Here is a 21,298-nt window from a genome sequence, read left to right on the forward strand (position 1 = left end):
ATTTTGTATTTATACTAGGAATATCATGTAGATGGTAAAACGCTAACAAAAATTCATCTAATGATCCCCACCAATAATGTGATTTAAATTGTATAAAGTAACATAGTCCTACACATGTAGTTTAGGACTCCGTATTGAGTTTTTACCCTGAACGTCCAGATTTTTGGAAAAAAAAATCCAAATTTGAAAACAACATTTCGCAATTTAATTTTGAACCTGTTAAACCGAATACTTTGAAATCTTCGAGATATTTCGATATCAGTTTTTTACGTGCAACCGAGGTTCGATTTTTAGGGTATATTAAAATTTGTCCTGTTTCTTTTTGGCGATTCAGGAATAATGGCGTGAATTTTAGACGAATTGAAACCAAAAAAATCTTCAGGAAGTTGAATTAAAAAAAGAAGTTGTTTACAATAAGTAACGGTATTTAGCTGAGTTTTGAAAACGAAAGAAAATGAGCCGAAATTTGAAGTACTGGAAAAATTTTACTTTTGAAACACTGGCCTAAAAATCCGCAATAAATTCTGGTATACAGGACCTCGACGTGCTGATTCCAAAAATATAGCGTGTTGACGGACACGGAGCAATATTTTCGAAAAATTAATTAAGAACCAATGAACTTAGTCACTCATTTTATTGGCTGTTACACGAAAAGTGGATTTTATATTGACAAACAATAGTAAAATAGTACTTGATAAGATAAAACTGATTTAGGCACTTTTAACATTTTCGAGCATTTTACAACTATTTTCGAAAATTGTCCACTCCCACTGAATAGAAGAACATAATTAGCCCCGCCCACCCACCCTGTCTCGGTTTCAGTGATTGATTTTATCCGACCTGATAGTTTTACTGAACACGAATAAAATTAGTCGTTAGAATGAGAAGAGGTGGGAGGGCTCGTACTTGCTAAGGTAAGTCTGATTTTGGTAAATCACATACCCTCCAAGAAAATAGAGGGTGGGTGGGCGGGACTAGTATTTGATAAGATCAAACTGATTTTGGCACTTTGACATTTTCGACCATTTTTCGACTACATATTTTCGAAAATTAGACATTTTTTTGTAGATTCCGATGTCCAGAAGTCATTTTCAGCTTCATTTCTGCGGAAATTCCTATCATTTTTCCAAAATCGCCAATTCAAATATAACAATTTTTACATTCCGTCAAAGTCGCTCAGTATAAAAATTTTGTAGAAAAAAAGGAAACCATTATTAATTTTTGTTTCACAAAATACAATTATTTTATGAATGTATTTTGTGGTTTTTATATATTCACAGAAATGTTTGCAATTTGTTTATTTGAGACAATAGAAAAGTCAGAACAGGTCAGGTCACACAAGTTCGGTCAGGTGCATGAAATAAGAAATAAATTTTATAACAAATAGTATAACGAAAAAATTACGAATGGCGTTTTGTTTTTACTTTTTACACATACTTTTTCCACTCCCACTCAATAGAAGAACGTGAAAATTGAAGCGGTCCAATCCACGCTTAAACAAATTCAAAGTGGAATCTCCCACCCACACCCACATTAACACAGTGAAATGTAGACAAAAAGTAAAACTAACCCCACTCACCTCTGCTTTTGAATTTCACTGCTTTTTTAGATTAGATCATTGAGTTTTATTTTGTCAAAGTAGCCCCGCCCACCCACCCGGTTTTCTTTCTGATCACTAATTTTATTGGACAAAGTGTATTTTCTATTGATGATTAGTGGAATCTAGATAAAAAGGTAAAATTAACTCCACCCAGCTACGTTTTTGAATTTCATTGGCTTATTTTATTTCCTTTGAGATGAAAATTTTATTTTAGTTCGATTTAGATAAAATTGATTTTAGCAAGTGACGTATGCTCGAAGAAATTTAATTAAATTATTATAAGAAAACACACTAGAGGCTCCAAAGCAGATTCAAATTTTTTCCAAACAGGAATACCTAGAACCTCACGATTGTTTCAAATTTTTCAAAAATTGACCTTTTAGAAAAGTTGCCTAAAAATGCATTAAAATCTGTGGAACGTAGATTTTGACAAGATAAATCGAAAAACATAGCTTGTTGGCAGTTTTGGATGAAGATCGTGGAGTATTCGTTTTTCAGAGTCAAATTTTCCAAAAACTAAAAATTAAAATATTTAATTTTGGCGATTCGTGAAAAGTATTGGATATTTTCGAAGAAATGAAACCGAATGTAAATCTTGGAGCTCGACATCTGCAAAAATTCCTGTTAGATAATTTTCGACACTGCTTGAAACAAGTCCAAAAAATCTCATTGAAAAACTGGGCTTTTGAAAAAGTTGCCAAAAAATCCACCAAAAATTCTGGAGTATAGAGCTAGACAAATTAAGCTTTTTGATGGTTCTGGACAGCGATTATGGAGATATTCATTTCCGAAAATTTTTTTTTAATATTTCTAAAAATTGAAAAACGTCAAAAATTTAATAATCTTCATTTGAAAAATTTTGAAAAAATTTCATAAAAACCCACCAAAAATTCTGGAATATAGATCTCGACGAGGTAATTCGAGATATTAGTTTTTAAGTTCATACTTATAAAACATTAAAAAATTACTATATTTCATTTGGCAATTCCCGAACAGTGGTACGAACTTTCTTAGAAATGAAACCAAAAATAAAATCCAGAGATCGAAATCTGTAAAAAATCTTTTTAGATAATATTCGACGGTGCTCGAAGAAACACAAACTTTTTATAAAATTTGATTTTAAAAAATTGAGGTTTTGGAAGTTGCCTAAAAATTAAGTCGAAATTGTGGAACGCACCTTTTGACACGATAATTCGAAAAACATCGTCTTGACGTTCTCGGATGAAAATCTTAAACCATTCCTTTTCAAAGTCAAGTTTTTAAAAAAATTTAAAAATTACAATATTAAATTTTGGCGATTTTTGAAAAATTTTACAAGAAATTTTGGAGCTCGACAGTTGTAAAAACTCCTTTTAGATAATTTTACGCTGCTCGAAAAAATTTAAATATTCCATAAAATCACATATTGAAAAATCCAGCTTTTGGAAAACTTGCCTGAAACTCCACCAAAAATTCTGGAATATCTATCTGGACAAGTTAATTAAAAAAAGATACTTTGCTGATGGTCCCGGACAATGATTATAGAGGTATTCATTTTCAAAATAAAATTGTAAAATAAAAAAATCAATCCAAAATTATGATTGGTGATTTATCACTGCATTAATATTTTTTAGATTTGCTTCTACGGGGTGTCTCAAACAAATTAATAAATTTTATAAAATATGCGCAACTGTAATATAACCAAATACTACTGATTCTAACATGTAACTTTATTTTGTATTACAGTAAACCCTCGTTACTTCGAACTCGGATAAGACAAACACCTCTTTATTACGAACTGGAATCGAAGTCCCAAACAGTCCACTTATAAAATGAATGCAACTTAATTCGGTTTACACGAAATTCGGTTAATACGAAACTCGAACAACTTTTTCGGTCCCAAGTTATAATTCTCATATAAAATCACTCGGTTAACGCGAACAAAAAGTGCAAACTCCTTGCATCGTGCTCAAATACGATTTACTTTATCTTAATGGGTATCTAGTAAGCACAACGCAAAAATATGTCTGTGTGGTTTACCGAGTTGTAATCAGTTCGTTCTTATTGTTCAATGTGCTAACGTCCAAGATGGCAAATCAAAAACCAAAAGGAGGCCAAAAATTCATTAATATTAAAACGAAAATGCAAACTGCAGTAGCTAAAAAGTTCACCATTCCAAAATCTACATAATCGACCATTCTGAAAACCCGATCTCAAATAAAAAAAATTAGTGTTGGGATCAATGCGTCAAATTTTTTCACAAAGTTGTTTAGGAAAATTGCTCCATGAAATTTTATATGTATGTAGTACTAGTACTAATGCTCAAAATTTGGTTATATATTGTTAGAAATCTATTACAAAGAAAACTCAGCTTAAATAAGTTGTTTTTATACATACATTTGTTTTTGTTATATTTTTTATTTAAATGTCAAAAAGTGATTTTCGGTTATGGCGAATTCGGTTAACACGAATTGGTCAAGATCATGGTCCCGACGGGTTCGTGTTAACGAGGGTTTACTGTAATGTTTTTAGATTTCTGCCAAAGAAATCTGTCTTTGTTACTTATACAAAAATTTTCAACATGCGAGGTTTTTTCATTATTGAAAATTTTAAGTCGATCAGTGGTAAAGTTATAGATTATGATCTAAAATAATGTTGTAAAGAAGAAATTTTTGACAACGTAAACTCAGAAATTGGTAGATTTTTGATAACTAACAACACCGCCGATTTCCAAAAATTATGTTAATTTTGTATATCAAAAAACGATTTCGGAATTTTTGAAAAACTACTGCAGACCTATCACGGATGTTATATTTTTGAAAATTTCAAGTAACAGTGATAAATTTTTCGAAATATTTACCCGTGTTTGTAACATTTCGAAACTATTATATCTATTATGTATCTAAAATCGTTTCGGAATAATTTTGCCATAACCGTTGGATAAAAGTTCCGGCGCCACTGTGGCTCGAACAGACCGCTTTGTCGGAAAACCGAATAATTGAATAGTTTCATGCTATCCTTCCTCCGCCAGAGAAGAAAAAGAAAAACACTTACGATTTCCCAGATTTTCCTCCGTGCACTTATCCCGGATAATCCTGCAGGCATCATAGACCGTGGTCGAAGGGTCAAACACGATGGTCTTCGTAACACTATTTTCGACAATGTAGATCTTAAGCGACAGGGACATCTAAAAAAAAATACCACCAAAATAATACACCACCACAATAAAACCCCGTAAACGTCTCGTCACACCAAAATTAAGAAATAAAATTTACCACCACCTACGATTAAAAAATTTGCATTTTATTAAGGGCCCATCCGACCAAACGACCTCCACAATTTAATGAAAGCCATAAAAAGCTCCCTCTCCCCCGACTCGCGGTCACGTCGAAAATCGCCAGATCTAACCAAACAGCCGCCGCCCCCGCCTCCCCCCGCGGCGGCGTTTACGGTCCGGCACGCGTGGAACCCCAATCAATCCATACACAACTTAAGAAATGAGTCAATAAACTGGTGGAGAGAAGTAGAACATGTCACATAATTGAATCATGCACGACACGGCGGCGGGCGTCGGGGGCGCCTCTCTTGCAAGAAGTGGGGGATGCTGGGTTGCTAGGCGACCGTAGCGTCCGACTAGCCGGCGTCTCTTCGGCGTCGCTCCACACCGACGACGTCAATCGATAGGCCGCGAACACGTGCTCGAAAACAGCGAAATTGGGTCTCGCGTGGCGAGCTGTGTGACGAGGAAAAACAAAGGACGAGGCGGCGGATGGGGCGACGCCGGACCTGAGCTTCGGGGGCCGTAAAAAAATTACGGCTGGTCGCGATTGATGGAGACAAAGGGATGGATGTTGACGACCGGGAGATTTTCGTGACAATAAACGATTACTCTGCCATCTCGGCGCGAGAGAAATCGTCAGCTGGGTGCGTTAGCGGCGGTTATTTCTCAAAGGTTTTGGGAAGGTTTGTATGAACCATAAGGGCGTTTGGGGGAAGTGATGGCCGGTTTTGAGCAACAGGAGATGTCGTGATACGCCATTAAAGTATTATAAGACACTATATTATTTTTTATCGGGAGTTTTGCGAGGGCTTTGTTAATGGAAAAGTTGTTTGTCCAGCCTAAAAAAGTTTTTATTTGGAGATCAGATACAGAATATAGGGGTTGTAAATCCGTCCATCTTTACACAACTAATGGTATGACACAGGGGTCTACTTTAGGTTTACATTATTCACGTTCTTTGTTAGCGATGTTTATTAAAATAATGATCGAGTATTATTTTTTTCTAAACATGCAAAAACAAATTTATTGTTCAAATATTCGATCCATGAGATTACCGTAAAAGCATTTATCGAAATATCCGTGATCCCTAGGTTTCAGAACTCCAGTTTTAAAAATTTCCTAACCATCGAAAAGCCTACTTTTACAGTATTTTTCTGGCTAAAAAATACAGTGTCATATTTTTACTCTTTCTGAGAAAACTGAAAAGTGTTTTCGATCCAGCAAGGGGGCGGAACTTAAAAAATTGGGCCCTACCCTTAATTACAAGATCCATATTTGTCTACAAGAATTTACCATTTTAAACATGTTTTAAAAGGTTCTTGTTCTGAAAAGACGACTACGTATTAGGCAAGATATAAACCCCGCCCACCCGCCCTATCTCAATTGTGATGATTTTTTTTTTTAATCGTCTAGAGCCAAAGGAGCGGAATTTAATTGCAAAATCCTTACAACTTCTCTACAAGATATTACCAAGTAAGACATGTGTTATTCAAAAAATACATTAAGAAAAAATTAAAGCCAAAAATTAAGCCCCACCTATACCTGCACTGTTCTAAATAGTAATGAAGTTTTCATTCGTTGGCAAACCTAGGGGCGGAGCCTAATCGCAAAATCCACATTTCATTACAAAAATTCACCATTTTAAACATGTTATAAGTTTCGAAGAATAAAAAAATAATCACAATTGAGATGGGGTGGGTGGGCGGGGTTTATATTTTGCCTTTTTTTCTTAATATTATAGTATTTTTTGAATAACACGATACTCAAAAACATGTTTTTCATTTCTCGTAAAGAAATAAGTATTTTGCAGTTAAGTTAAGCATAACAATTGAGAGAGGGCGGCGGGTGGGTGGGCTTATATTTTGCCCTTTTGTTTTAATATGTATAGACTTCTTTTCACAACAAGAAACTTAAAACATGTTTAAAATGGAATAATTGCAAAATCCATATTTCCTTGCAAAATGTACCATTTTAACCATGTTTTATGTTTCTTGCTGTGAAAAGATGGCTATGTACATTAAGAAAAAAAAAGACAAAATATAAGCCCCGCCCAATCTCAATTCCGATGATTTTTTTTTTATTCATCGTGAGCCAAGGGGCGGAGCTTAATTGTAAAATCCTTATTTTTCTAAAAGAAATGACCAAGTGAACTATGTTTTTAAGTAATCGCGTTGTTCAAAAGAAACTATAAGTCTTAAGTAAAAAAGAAAGCCAAAGATTAAACACCTACACCCACTCCGATTTCAATTGTCATGAATTTTACATTCATGGTCAGACCGAAAGGAGTGTATTTGCAAAAACCCTTATAAAAATTTACCATTTTCAACACGTTTCAAGTTTCTTCTTGTGAAAAGAAGACCACGTATATTAAGAAAAAAAAAGGGGGCGAAACACAAGCCCCGCCCACCCACCCTATCTCAATTGGGATGACTTTTTTATTCCTCAGGAGCCAGAGGGCGAATTGCAAAATCCTCATTTCCCTGCAGAAATTGACCATTTTGAACTTGTTTTAAGTTTCTCGTTGTGAAAAGAAGAGTATGTGTATTAAGAAAAAAACGGCAAAATATAAGCCCCGCCCACCCACCCGCCCTATCTCAATTATGATGATTTTTTTATTCCTTCGGAGTCAGAGGGCGGAGCGTAATTGCAAAATCCTTATTTCCTTGGAGATAATGACCATTTTGAACATGTTTTAAGTTTCTCGTTATGAGAAGAACACTAACTAAGTATATTCAGAAAAAAGAGCGAAATATAAAAAATTTAAATTCAAAATTGAAAGAATCTTATTACCCGGTTCGAGAAAATTAAATTTTAGTTTTAGTCACTAATGGAACAATTAATATAAATTTAAAATACGTAAGAAGAACTGAAGAATTGTTTAATGCCTCTCGGATATTCTGTAAAAAATGTAAATTCATTTTTAACTTAGTATTATTTGTCAAAAGTAGGGAAGTATTGTGATAAAAGTCCATTTAAAGAATCACTTTCATCTTTTCTCGACGTTTCATAGTTCGTAGAACATGAAAAATAGGTCCCCCGTTTCCGTAATCTCCGAAACTAGTAAAGATTGTTGTGAAATTTTAGAGGCTTTTTAAGAATACCGAATAGACAGACAGACAAGCAGGTTTTTTCGATAAAATTCAAAAAAATTTTTTTTCCAATAATTTAAGTTAGAAACTACAAAATCGATTACGTTGAAATTTTGTACACTCGTTATTTTTAAAATAAATACACTTGAAATCGTGTTATGGGACATTTAAATGTTGCTGATCAAATCAAGAACGATTCATCCCATTTTCTCGAAAATTTGAGAATACATTACTGTTGCGCTTGCCTGTATTTAAAATATCAATCGTGGAATTGTTTTACTGTATGTGCATGAAAGTCGAAGTTAAGCATGTACCGATAATATATTTTTCCCGTTGGTTATCTGACTTAAATATACAGGGGGATTTAAAAACGGCACACTAACTCTATGATGTCTTACGAAAGACTGTTTATTGAGAAGAAACAAGATCATTCTAAAAACCTGTGAGCCCAAATGTAGAAGACAAGTTTAATTTTTGTCTTAAATATTTGATAACTTTCATTACTCAAAATAATTTTGAAAGTATCATCTCTCCATCCATAGTTTAATTCATTTTATAATATTACAAAAAAAAAATGTTCTGAATGTGTGGCTAATTTTTCACCACCGTTAATCTATCTATCTGAACCCTAATGATGTATCGTTCTGTTGGTGCGTCATTTTTGAAACACCCTCTATTTAAACTTGTGCGGATCTGTGCAGACTGCGCCCTGTGTTTGATTATTATAAATCGGACAAACGATTTTTCTATTGTTCTTTGGGATTTATAAACAGTGAATGCAATAACATCAAATTTCTGGACTTACTTTACGAACACTGAGGAGATTCCAATATTTCCAATTAATTTATTTTGACCCATAGCAAACATCTGTTATACAACATACGTGATTTCATCTTATGTCCGACCATATAGGGGTGTCGTGCAGTAAATCAGAGACGTCAATTTTACGACATTTGATAAATCTGTCAACCATAAGTATTTTAAAAATTAGGAGAAAGTTGTATGTTCTTGGTTCGACCAACCATCGAAAACTGGCAACATTTTTGGAATCATCTATATTTTGTAACATTTATTTATTAATTTTTTAGATGACAAGTTCGTTACGAAATGTTGTAAAATTTTATATAAAAAATATGAGTATTTTAGACTATTTTTACCATGTATATAATGCCAAAGTACAAATACAACTTCGTGAGCGATTTGGTAGATGTGTATTTTCGTGTTCTACAGACTGGAATATCGGGAAAATATGAAGTCAGGCATTCGTCACAATAATCATTATAATACAATATAAATCTCAATTTTTATGTAAAGTTAATGGTCTACGACAAACCAAAAAATTTTCGGTAAAAACAATTAGTCTAACGAAATCTCGTAAATTAAGCAAGTAGTAACGAGTATGGTTTTTCATGAATTTTATTGGTCATTGAAGACGTATAACGTGACGATATGGCCAATAGGAATCCTTTCGTAATAACCTCAAAAATTTTACCAGCAGAAATTTGGAATATCATAAAAATGAAACCCCTCGTCAACAAATATTTTGCACATCGTGACAATACAACACAACCTATTTATTTAATGTTAATATGACACACGATCAATAAATACTTAACCTCACTTTCCCAGTTACCCATTTGTATCTGCATCAAAATATAATGCAGATTACATAAAATATTAGTGTTTTCAAACAAAATTACATAAGTTACGAATTGGGAAATAACAACTTTTTATAAAGTATACGTTAATTAGGTATTATTTTCGATAAATGAAGACATAAATCATAGTATTTTAAAATTAGGTGACGAAAGACATTTAAATGTTTACGTAACCAAAATATATTTAGTTTCCAGTTAACACAATTTACTATCCACTACTAGCCAAAAATAAAATTTCTGATCACGTACGTCTTAGACTACGTGACCACATGAAAGAATACTCTCGATTGACAGAACGTAAATAGAACAAGTACACGTTTCAACGTTTTCATCTTCAGACTTCGGTGCGAATTTTGCCAATTTTTCATTGTGTCAGACATCAATTTTTTCGTTTGTTTACAGTCAGTTAAATTATACATTAAAGCTTTTATAACTACAATATTTACGTATCAGGGATATTTAAAGATAAACAAAATTCAGAGCGACGTGCTCCACGCAAACAAAACGGAAGGTTACTGAACCGATTTCATCAATGAATCCATTAATCTACTGAAAACTAATACTCGTCTAAAATTCGTGTTAAGCCGAAATTCAGCCTAAAAACCACCTACAAACCAAAAACCTCCTTTAGCGACCAACTCGGCGAAATATCTCCCTCCAGCTTTCATTTTCATCCCGTGAAAAAAGCTAAAACATCTGGCTAGCAAAGTTCTCAATGGGTACTAATGGGGTGAGATATGTAGGTCGGGCAGGCGCATTAACTTTAACCTCTTGATATGTTTTTGCTCCGCACGCACCGAAGCCACATCATTCAACCCCCGGACAAAAAGCCAGAGTTGGAAAAATTCGCAACCGATTTCGAAACATCGCAGAATAAAAATGTTAAGTTAGACTTACGTCAGGCCGGTCATGTTCGATGCACTTCCGCAAAAATCAACTCTTACTACAGAAACGGTGGCAGAGAGCCCTTGGGGCTCTTCCGACAAACCGAACAGCCCGAGTTTCACCGCTAGAATGATGCAACTCAGATGTAACACAAGAATATCTGTACATTCGCAACCCCTAACTTGTCGCAAAAGACCACGAGCCCTTCCATTGGCGGCGGCGAGTGGCGGGGGTAGATGCGGGGGTGGGATTAGGGGCTCTCCGCCAACGGGAAAACAGGAAAATCGGCGCCAAACTGTCGCGTCAGTTAAATGTTCCTCAAACTATCCATTACAAACTAGGATGGGTTTAATTTGATTTACAGAAGCGAAAGAGTTTCTTCGCGTCTTTGGGAGAAAAAATTTCAGGGTAAAATTAGAGAACGGAGGATATTGAATTGTGAGTGGTGCGTATTTACCTTGGCGCTTGGGTTTCGGTTTTTTGCAAATTCTGATGTTTTCCGGTTTCCCTGAAACAAGAAAGAAAATTAGGAGGGCGATCTGGCGCAATAAAAGTTACAATAAAAACAGGGATAATGGATGCTCGTCTACTGGACGTCAGTAGTGGTGCCATGTAGTGAGGAATGTGGAATGGGTTGAGCAGTTTTAGAACTTGGGTTTATGGCTTCCATTTTACTTTCTCTCCAAAACTCATAAAAATAATCATATTTGTCTTTGTATTTTCAAAGGAGTAATTTATACTTATATATAAAACAAAACATAAAATCTGGGTATACACTGTCATATATATATTTTAGGAACTAATTTTCACTATTTTCATTGATACTTGACTCGAGAACATATTATTATTGATGCATAACCAAATTTTTTAAGAATCAGTTCAATGAAACGAATTGAAACTGGTGTAACAACAAATCCAGCTTCTTTGAAAGATATCAAAATTTGTTGCGATTTTTGTTTTCTGATAACCTGTATAAATAAAAACCAGTGGCAGTTTTCTTGACTTTAATTTTTCAAATACTAGATTTTGCAGTTTTGAGTTGAGTTTTTCGAGTTTTCAATTTTTCATTTTCCAATTATTCGATTTTTCTATGTTCCGATTTGATAATAATTTGTTTTTTCAATTTCTAGATTTTGCAATTTTTCGACTTAAAAATTTCTGGAGTTTTCGTTCATTTTCCGTTTCTTCAAATTTTCAATTTGCAATTTTGCGTTTCGGTTTTTTATTTTCATCATTTATAATTTTTCAAAGTTTCAATGTTTCCATTTTATAATTTTTTAATTTTTCAGTTTAAATTTTTTCAATTTTTCGTTTCTTCAATTTTTTTATTTGCAATTTTTCATTTTCCAACTGCTGGATGTTTCAGTTTTACATTTTCCAATTTTTCCGTGTCTCTTGAAGTATGACAAAAGCAAATTACAAATAATTCAAAATAGCTGTGTGAGATTTATTACTAACTTACTGAGATTTCACTATATTTCACCTTATATAAAATTTTTAAAAGAAATTAAACTAATGGATAGTTCCTTATACTACGTAAATTTCATAAAAAAGATTTTAGAAACTCATGTTACTAAATATCTGTTGGTTAAAATGATTAAAAAAAAAATGAAATAAATGTAAGAAACTTATTCGTTCTCGTAATTTCGATTTGCAATTCCACAAGTTTTCAATTTTTAATTTTTCAGTTTTCGATTGCAATTTTTCGTTTCGATTTTTTTTCCTTTATTTTTTCAATTTTTCGGTTTCTCAATATTTTGATTTTATAATTTTTCTTTTTTCAATGCAAAAATTTTCAATTTTTGGATTTTTCAACTTTTCGATTTGCGATTTTTCTAGTTTTCATTTTAAATATATAATATCTAATTATAATTTTTAAGATTTTTCACTTTTTCAAATTTACGATTTTAGAATTTTTCCATTTTTCAATTAATGGATTTTAAAACTTTTTTTTGTCCAGTTTTTCGATTAGATTCGTTTTTCCTTCTTTCCAATTTTTCGATTAGATTCGTTTTTCCTTCTTTCCAAGTTTTCGATTCAGTAATTTTTTTCGATTTTTAAGTTTCTTGATTTTTAGTTTTTCAATGTTACAGTTTTTCACTTCAGCAGTTGTTCGATTTGCATTTTTTCCATTTTCCACTTTTTCGATTTAACAATTTTTCGTGTTTTCGGTTTTTTAGTTTTCGATTTTTCAACTTTTCTTTTCGAATAAATCAAAAGCAAAAATTGCAAAATTATAAAATTGAAAAATCAAAAACGAAAAAACAAAAAAGTATACAATGAGAACTTTGAAAAATTGAAGAAACGAAAATCAAAATCGGAAGATTAAAAATTGAGAAACTTAAGAATCGAAAAAGTGCAAAATCAAAAAAACGAAATATGACCGTAAAATCAAAATATGTATTAAAAATTAATTACTATAAAGAACCCGGAAAATCGGTTAACTGATAATCCAAAGAAAGCAAAACTGGAAAATTTAAAAGGTGGAAATTCGAGGAACTGAAACATCAAAGATTAAAATTTGAAAAATTGAACAAATGAAAAAGTATTTAAAAACCGAAAGAAACATTCAAAAAACAAAGACCAAAAACTGTAATATAAAATCGTAAAATGAAAATTAAAAAATCGTAAATCGAAAAATTGCAAAATTTTGAAGTTGAGAAATTGAAAAAGGGAAAACATTAAAGTTGACAGAACGAAAATTGTTCGATTTTCTAATTTTTTGGTTTTTCAATTTTAATTTTTTCAATTTTTCGATTTGCGGTTTTTCAAATTTTCATTTTTCTGGTTTCTTCAATTTTTAGATTTTGCAATTTTTCGATTTAATATTTCAATTTTTAATTTTTCAGTTTTTTGTTTCAGTTTTTTATTTTTTCGCTATTTTTTCAATTTTCCAAATTTTCAGGGTTTTGATTTTATAATTATTCTGTTTTCCCAATTACAACTTTTTCAATTTTTTGTTTCGTTAATTTTTCGATTTCCAATTATTTCTTTATTTTTTTTTTGTTTCTTGAATTTGCAACTTCTCGAGTTTTGATTTTTAAAGTTTTCAGCTTTTAAATATTTCAATTTTTACATTAATTTGTAGTTTCACGAATTTTCAATTTTTAATTTTTCGATTTTTCATGTTATTTCGATTTGCAATTTTTCGTTTCGGTTTCTTATTTTCTTTATTTTTTCAATTTTAGGGTTTTTCTGTGTTCTGATTTTATGATTTTTCTTTTATTCAATGAGAAATTTTTCAATTTTTGGGTTTTCAATTTTTCGATTTCGCAGTTACTCGATTGTTCAATTTTTTGATTTAATTATTGATTTAATTTGTCAAACTAAACCATTGATTGCTTGCCTGATTGAAATTTGTCTAGTTTTCCAATTTTACAATTTTTGAGTTTTCCAATTTTTCGATTCATTAATTTTCTCGATTTTTAGTTTTTGAATGTTACAATTTTTCATTTCTTCAGTTGTTCGATTTGTAATGTTTCAATTTTCCACTTTTTCGATTTTGCAATTTTTCGTTTCTTCAGTTTGTCAGTGAATCAAACAAATGCAAAAATTTCAAAATTGTAAACTTAAAAAATCAAAAGTGAAAAAACGAAAAATATAAAATGAAAAATCTAAAAAGTGGAAATCAAGAACTTGAAAAACTGAACAATCGAAAAATCAAAATCGAAAGGTTAAAAATTGAGAAACTTAAAAATCGAAAAAGCGCAAAATCGACAAACGAAACATTGAAAATGAAAGAAAACAGAAAATCGGATAACTGAAAACCCAAGAAAAGCAAAAATTGAAAATTTGAAAAATTGAATACAAACGAAAAATTATAAAATCCAGAAAATGAAAAATAAAAAATCGGAAAAATGAAAAAAAAAACAAGACAGAAAATGAAAAACTGTATTTTTTTGTAATTTCTTTTTAATTTTTCGATTTTGTAATTTTGCGATTTAAAATTTCTCCGGTTTTAATTTTTAATTTTTCAATTTTCCGATTCTTTAATTTTACAATTTTTCGATTCTTCAAAGTTTCGATTTTATAATTTTTCGAAAAATATAAAATGAAAACTTTGAAAAATCTAAAAATTGGAAATAACGAACTTGGAAAATTGTAGAAACGAAAAATCAAAATCGAAAACTTAAAAATTGAGACACTTAAAAATCGAAAACGTGCAAAATCGAAAAAATGAAATATGTATAGTAAAATCGAATAACTGAAAATGAAAGAAAACGGAAAATCGGATAACTGAAAACCCAAGAAAACCAAAAATTGAAAATTTAAAAAATAGAAAATCGAGGAATTGAAAATCAAAGATTGAAAATTTGAAAAATTGAATATAAACAAAAAATTATAAAATCGAGAAAAAGAAAAATAAAAAATCGGAAAAATGAAAAAAGAAACAAGACAGAAAATGAAAAACTGTATTTTTTTGCAATTTTTCTTTTTAATTTTTCGATTTTGTAATTTTGCGATTTAAAATTTCTCCGGTCTTTAATTTTTAATTTTTCAATTTTCCGATTCTTTAATTTTACAATTTTTCGATTCTTCAAACTTCCGATTTTATAATTTTCCGAAAAATATAAAATGAAAACTTTGAAAAATCTAAAAATTGGAAATAACGAACTTGAAAAATTGTAGAAACGAAAAATCAAAATCGAAAAAGTGCAAAATCGAAAAACGAAATATGTATAATAAAATCGAAATATTGAAAATGAAAGAAAACGGAAAATCGGATAACTGAAAATCTAAAAATTGCAAAAATTGAACGAAAAATAAAAAAATCGAAAAAAATACAAAAAAAGGAAATGAAAAAACGAAAAACTGTGACATAAAATCGAGAAAATGAAAATTAAAAAATCGGAAAAATGAAAAATAAAAATCAAGACAGTAATCGAAAAATTGTACGTTTTTGTAATTTTTCGATTTTAATTTTTCATATTTTTTTTGTTTCTTCAATTTTATGATTCTTCCAGTTTTCATTTTTAAAGTTTTCAGTTTTTCGGTTTTCCAATTTTTGGCAATTTTTCTAGTTTTCAATTTAAATATGTAATGTTAATTATGAGTTTTAAAATTTTTCACTTTTTCATTGATTTGATTTTTCAGTTTTTCGACTTTTAATTGTTCAATTTTTCGATTTTAATTTTTCAATTTCTCGATATTTAATTTTTCAATTTTTCGATTTTTCAATGTTACAGTATTTCGACTTCACATTCTTGATGATTCTATAATTTTTCGAGTTTACAGTTTCTGGGTTTTCCAATTATTCGAATAAATAAAGGAAAAATTATAAAATCGAAAGATACATTTACAAAATGAAGGACATGAAAAAACGAAAAACTATGATATAAAAGCGAGAAAATGATAATTAAGAAATCGGGAAAATGCAAAATAAAAATCAAGACTTGAAAAATTGAAAAATTTAGAGCTCAGAAATTGAAAATTGAAGGTGAAAGAACGAAAAATAATGAAACCGAAACATTGAAAAAAGAAACACTGAAAAATGAAAGAAAATGAAAAAGCGAAAAATTAATTATCTATATAAAATCGAAGAAAAAGGAAAGCTCTGAAATCTTCAAAGCGTTTTAAAGTTATCGCAATCATGGTAAATCGTTAACCAAATTTAATGATTTACCATGATTACGGTAACCTTAAAACGCTTGCAAAATTTCAGAGCTTTCGGAATTGCACTTTCAAAGTTAAATTGCAAAATGTGTTGCACAATTTTCATTTTTTTTCTAAATAATCTGGATGTCTAGAGCGAAAACTCAACGCGGATTCATAGATCACAAGTACAGGGGTAATTTAATGATTTTTTCGTACTCTATTATTATTATCAGGCGAATTTAAAATACTGTTTCTATAATTACAAATTATAATCGCTTATAAAACTTGTAAAAACGTCTCCCGAGATCCTTGTTCCTGTTATAGACATAACTGTCGTGTTGTATCACCTTTTACACAACCAAATTTGCCCTCCGTACAACTTCGTAACCAGACAAACCTCTGCAAACTCGCTTACATACATATTTGTCTCCAGACATCCGTTTTGGCGTTATAACTCATTGTTCTTAGCCCAATTACTAATAATAGAATTGTCAATAAACTAAGTGGGTGTTGCGCCAAGTTTGCTCTTATTCCCCGAAAACGGCGGATTAAACTTGAAACGAAACTCCACAAATGAATACTTTGCTAACTACAATGGATGTGTTTCAAACGAGGCGATCTGCGTAGGTTTAATTTCTTGGCTTCTTCAAATTGCCGCCAATTAACCAGTAATTCTTAAACACGAAGAACTCGTTTTCTGCATTCCGTGTTTTGTCCAATACATGTATTGATATTGGCCGAGGCTCAATTCTGTTCATAAAATGGCATCCATCGTAAAATAGAATGAAATCTGTAAAAGTTGACATTCTGATTGGGTTAGATAGAGGCCAATTTCTATAATTCAGTCTTCCGATAGCATCGCCTCGCATAAATGTTCGTAAAAAATTGACACATGAATTGAGAATTTTTCTCGGGGACGAGGCCGGGCCTAAATCGATGACGATTTCCGTAAGTGTGGAAAAGTTTGGGTTGGTGTCGAGGGCGTGTTTGTTTAAGTTTTCCGAACGTGGTTTTATGCTGTCATGCATGTCGGAGTTTCTGTTAATTAAATGACGTGTGGTTTTTATTAAATCCTTTTGAGTGACTGGGTTTAGATGTTTTTAATTTAGAAAAAGTGACCTCATTGATGAAGTAATGTGCTTGCTATTTATCAACTGTCAAAATTAATACTCATTATTGAAAATTAACGAATATTGGCTAATAGACTTATCGTCGTGTTCAGCTTCAATGACTCTAATCGTAAAACCAAATTGTGATCGTTTATTCAATAACTCTAATAGCGCGAAATTTATATCAAGTTACAACACAAAATTTTCTAACTCGGGTTCTCAACAATTCTTGGAGCTCGGTAGTCAGGTAAATTGACTAAAATTAACTAATGCTGACCAAAAAATTCACTCTTTATGCAACTGTATGACCTGAAAAAATTGGTCGATGGTTATTTTGACAGAACTTCCCTAGCCCCTGAAGTACAGCCCAACAAATCCTCCTCTGAAAAATTATATTTTTTTTTTGCGATTTTTGGCGTACCTACATAATAACACTCTCGTAGCTTTTTTGACTCGAATTTTTCGTTTCAGTTTTTTATTTTCTTTATTTTGTCAATGATTCTCCATTTTATAAAATTTCTTATTTCTTCAATTTTTAATTTTTCAATTTTTCCTTCTTTAGTTTTTCATTTCTTCAAATTTTTGATTTGCAATTTTTCGTTTCAGGTTATTTTTTCTTTATTTTTATACTTTACCGATTTTTCAATGTTCCGATTTTATAATTTTTATTTCTCCAATTTCAATTTCTTCAATTTTTCGTTTCCTTGGCCGAAAAATAAATAAAGAACATAATAACAAAATTTAGGGTTGGTGAAGTTCACTTGCGCACTTGGTATTTTTTGACAAAATTTATTACCCAAATATTTGAAGGTCTAAGTTTGAAGTAAATAAAACAGACGTCAATAAAAAAAGTGAAAAAACGATAAATTAAAAATGCAAAATTTTAAAATAGAAAAATTCAGAAATCCAAAACCTGAAAAGCCGAAAAACTGAAACACGAAATATTGAAAAATTAAAAATCAAGAAATTGAAAAACCGAAAAGTTAAGAAATCGAAAAAGTGCAAAATTGAGAAATTGGAGAGTCCCAAATTCAGGAAATTCAAAAATCAAAGATCTAAATATTGAAAACTTGATCGAAATACCGAAAAATTGTAAATTGAATATGTAATAAAAAAATTTTAAATGTAAAAATTAATAAATTAAAAAATGGTGAAATTAAAAAACGAGGTTGGAACATCAAAAAACTCAACACCTGAAAATTGAAAAATTAATGATTCGGAAATTTCGAAAATCACAAGATACAAAAATTTCAAAGTTGAAAAATCGAGAAACTTAAAAATTAAAAAATGGAAAATTTGGATAATAAAAAATAATAAAGTCGAAAAATTTGAGATAGGGAAATTGAGAAATCGAAAAATAAGAAACCGAAAAAGTGCAAAATAACAACATTGAAAAAGAGAAAAGTGAAAAATCGAAAAACAAAAAAGTCGAACTATCGGAAAATTGAGAAATCAAAAAAGCGCAGAATTGAAAAATCCAAAAATCGGGAAATTTCTAAATCAAAATTTAAAAAATCCAAAAATTTGTAAAATTGAAAAACTGAAAAACGAAAAATTGAACAAATCAAATCTAGAAATTCAGAAATCAAAAAAGTGTAAAACCAAAACATTGACAAATAGAAAAATTGGGAAACCGAAAAAGTGCTAAATTGTAAATATGAAAAATCTAAAAATCGGGAATTTCCAAATATCGAAAAATTGAAAGACCGAAAAAACGAAAAAATTGGAAAATTGCAAGATCGAAATTTTTCGATTTCCACTTTTTCCCTTTTTTTGTTCCTTCAATTTTATGATATACAGCTCTTCGAATTTTCATTTTTAGAGACTTTCAGTTTTTCAATTTTCTAATTTTTGGATATTTCAATTTTTCAATTTTCATGTCTTCAATTTTTCGTTACGGTTTCTTATTTTCTTTAGTTTTTCAATTTTTAGATTTTTCAGTTTTCTTTTATTCAATGTGAAATTTAGCAGTTTTTGGACTTTTCAATTTTTTGATTTATCAACTTTTGGATGTTTTAATTTTGGAGTTTTCAATTTGTAATTTTTCGAAAAAATCAAAATCGAAAGGTTAAAAATTGAGAAACCTAAAAATCGAAAAATTGCAAAATCGAAAAAACGAAATATGTATAGTAATATCCAAATATTGAAAATTACAGAAAACGAAGAATAGGATAACTGAAAATCCAAAAACTGCAAATATTGAAAATTTAAAAAGTAGAAAATCGAGGAATTGAAAACAAAAATTGAAAATTTGAACAATCGAATAAAAGAAAAATTGTAAAATCGAAAGGAAAATTGAAAAAAATAGAGCAAATGAAAAAACGAAAAAACTGTGACATTAAATCGAGAAAACGAAAATTAAAAAATAGGAAAAACGAAAAATTCAAATCAAGACAGTAAACGAAAAATTGTATTTTTTTGTAATTTTTCGTTTCTTCAATCTTTCGATTAAAAATTTCTAATTTTTAATTTTTGATTTTTCAATGTTCCAATAGTATAATTTTCCGATTTCCAATTTTCATTTTTTTTTGTTTCTTCAATCCTATGATATGCAACTCTTTCAGTTTGCATTTTTAAAGTTTTCAGTTTTTTGATTTTACAATTTTTAATTTTTCGATTTTTCAATTTACATGTCTTCAATATTTCAATTTTTGTTTCGGATTCTTAATTTCTTTATTTTCGTATTTTCAGTGTTCTGATTTTATAATGGTCCTTTTTTCAGTGTGAAATTTTTCCATTATAGATTTTTCAAATTTTTGGTTTCAATTTTTCGATTTTAAAATTTTTCATTATTTCAATTTTTGGTTTGCAATTTTTGTATTTTTCATTTTAAATTTGTAACAATATTTACGATTTAATTTTTTTTTCTCTTTTTCAGTTTTTCAGTATTTTGCATCTTCCAATTTTTAGATTTCCAATTTTTCGTTCCGGTTCTTTATTTTTTTTATTTTTTCAATGACGATTTCTTCTTACTTCAATTTTTAGATTTTGCAATTTTCCGATTTAAAGTTTCTGGAATTTTCAATTTTTCCAGTCTTTAATTTTTCGTTTCTTCAAATTTTCGATTTGCAATTTTTCGTTTCCGAAACTGAAAAGTGAAAAAACGGAAAATTAAAAAATACAAAATTTTAAAATAGAAAAACTGAGAAATCGAAAACCTGTATTTTCAGTGTTCTGATTTTATAATGGTCCTTTTTTCAGTGTGAAATTTTTCCATTATGGATTTTTAAAATTTTTGGTTTTCAATTTTTCGATTTTAAAATTTTCTATTATTTCAATTTTTGGTTCGCAATTTTTCTATTTTTCATTTTAAATTTGTAACAATAATTACAATTTAAATTTTTTTTCACTTTTTCAGTTTACGTTTTTAAAATTTACCATTTTTCAATTATTGGATTTTAAAACTTTTCATTTATTCGTTTTTTCAATGGTACAGTTTTCCACTTTACAATTTTTGGGTTTTCCAATTTTCGATTCGATTCGTTTTTTCTTTCCAGTTTTTCCATTCATTAATTTTCAACTTTTCGAATAAAAAAATGAAAATTTTTTAAGGTTGTAAAATTGAAAAATGAAAAAACGAAATAGTATGAAATGGAAACTTTGAAAAATCTAAAAATTCGAATATAACAACTTGAAAAATTGAAGAAACGAAAAATTGAGAAATCGAAATATTGAAAATCAAAGAAATCGGAAAATCGGATAATTAGAAATTCAAAAATTGCAAAATTGAAAAATATAAAAATTTTGAAATCGAGGAATTGATAATTTTTAGAAAATTTCCAAAAAATTAATATAAACGAACAATTATTATATCGAAAGAAAATTTCATAAAATAAAAGAAATGAAAAAACGAAAAAACGATATGAAATCGAGAAAATGAAAATTTAGAAAACGGGAAAATGAAAAATAAAATTCAAGAAACTGAAAAATCGAAATATTAAAAAATTCTAATATCGAAAAATTGGAAATCGACAACTGAAGAAACGAAACAGTGAAAAATTTCGAAGTCGAGAAACTGAAAAGATGAAAAAACTAAATGAAATAACCAAAAATTATGAAACTGAAAAATAGGAAAATTGAAAAATGAAAGAAAATGAAAAAAG

At 29.9% G+C, this 21,298-nt stretch overlaps 1 protein-coding gene across 9 annotated transcripts in view; it reads right to left on the minus strand.

Moving 5' to 3' along the window:
- Rhea (rhea) overlaps positions 1 to 21,298 on the minus strand; it is a 95,486-nt gene that overhangs the window by 49,377 nt on the left and 24,811 nt on the right. For 7 of the 9 annotated variants that reach the window (XR_010279782.1, XM_064049431.1, XM_064049428.1 and 4 more), the window contains exons 2-3: positions 10,949 to 10,999; positions 4,634 to 4,766 (exon numbers count right to left, since the gene is read on the minus strand). Coding sequence is in view for 8 of the 9 variants with exons in the window: in XM_064049431.1 (XP_063905501.1) it covers positions 4,634 to 4,766 (133 nt within the window). In the remaining variant the exon portion in view is untranslated. Of the gene's footprint in view, positions 1 to 4,633; positions 4,767 to 4,864; positions 5,061 to 10,503; positions 10,581 to 10,948; positions 11,000 to 21,298 lie in introns of those variants that run through there. The other 2 variants (XM_064049430.1, XM_064049429.1) reach the window with 2 other exon arrangements.

This window comes from Zophobas morio, unplaced genomic scaffold, assembly GCF_036711695.1.
Source record: "Zophobas morio isolate AGI-343-1 ecotype UQ-CSIRO unplaced genomic scaffold, CSIRO_AGI_Zmor_V1 ptg000007l, whole genome shotgun sequence".
Classification (NCBI taxonomy): Eukaryota; Metazoa; Arthropoda; class Insecta; order Coleoptera; family Tenebrionidae; genus Zophobas; species Zophobas morio.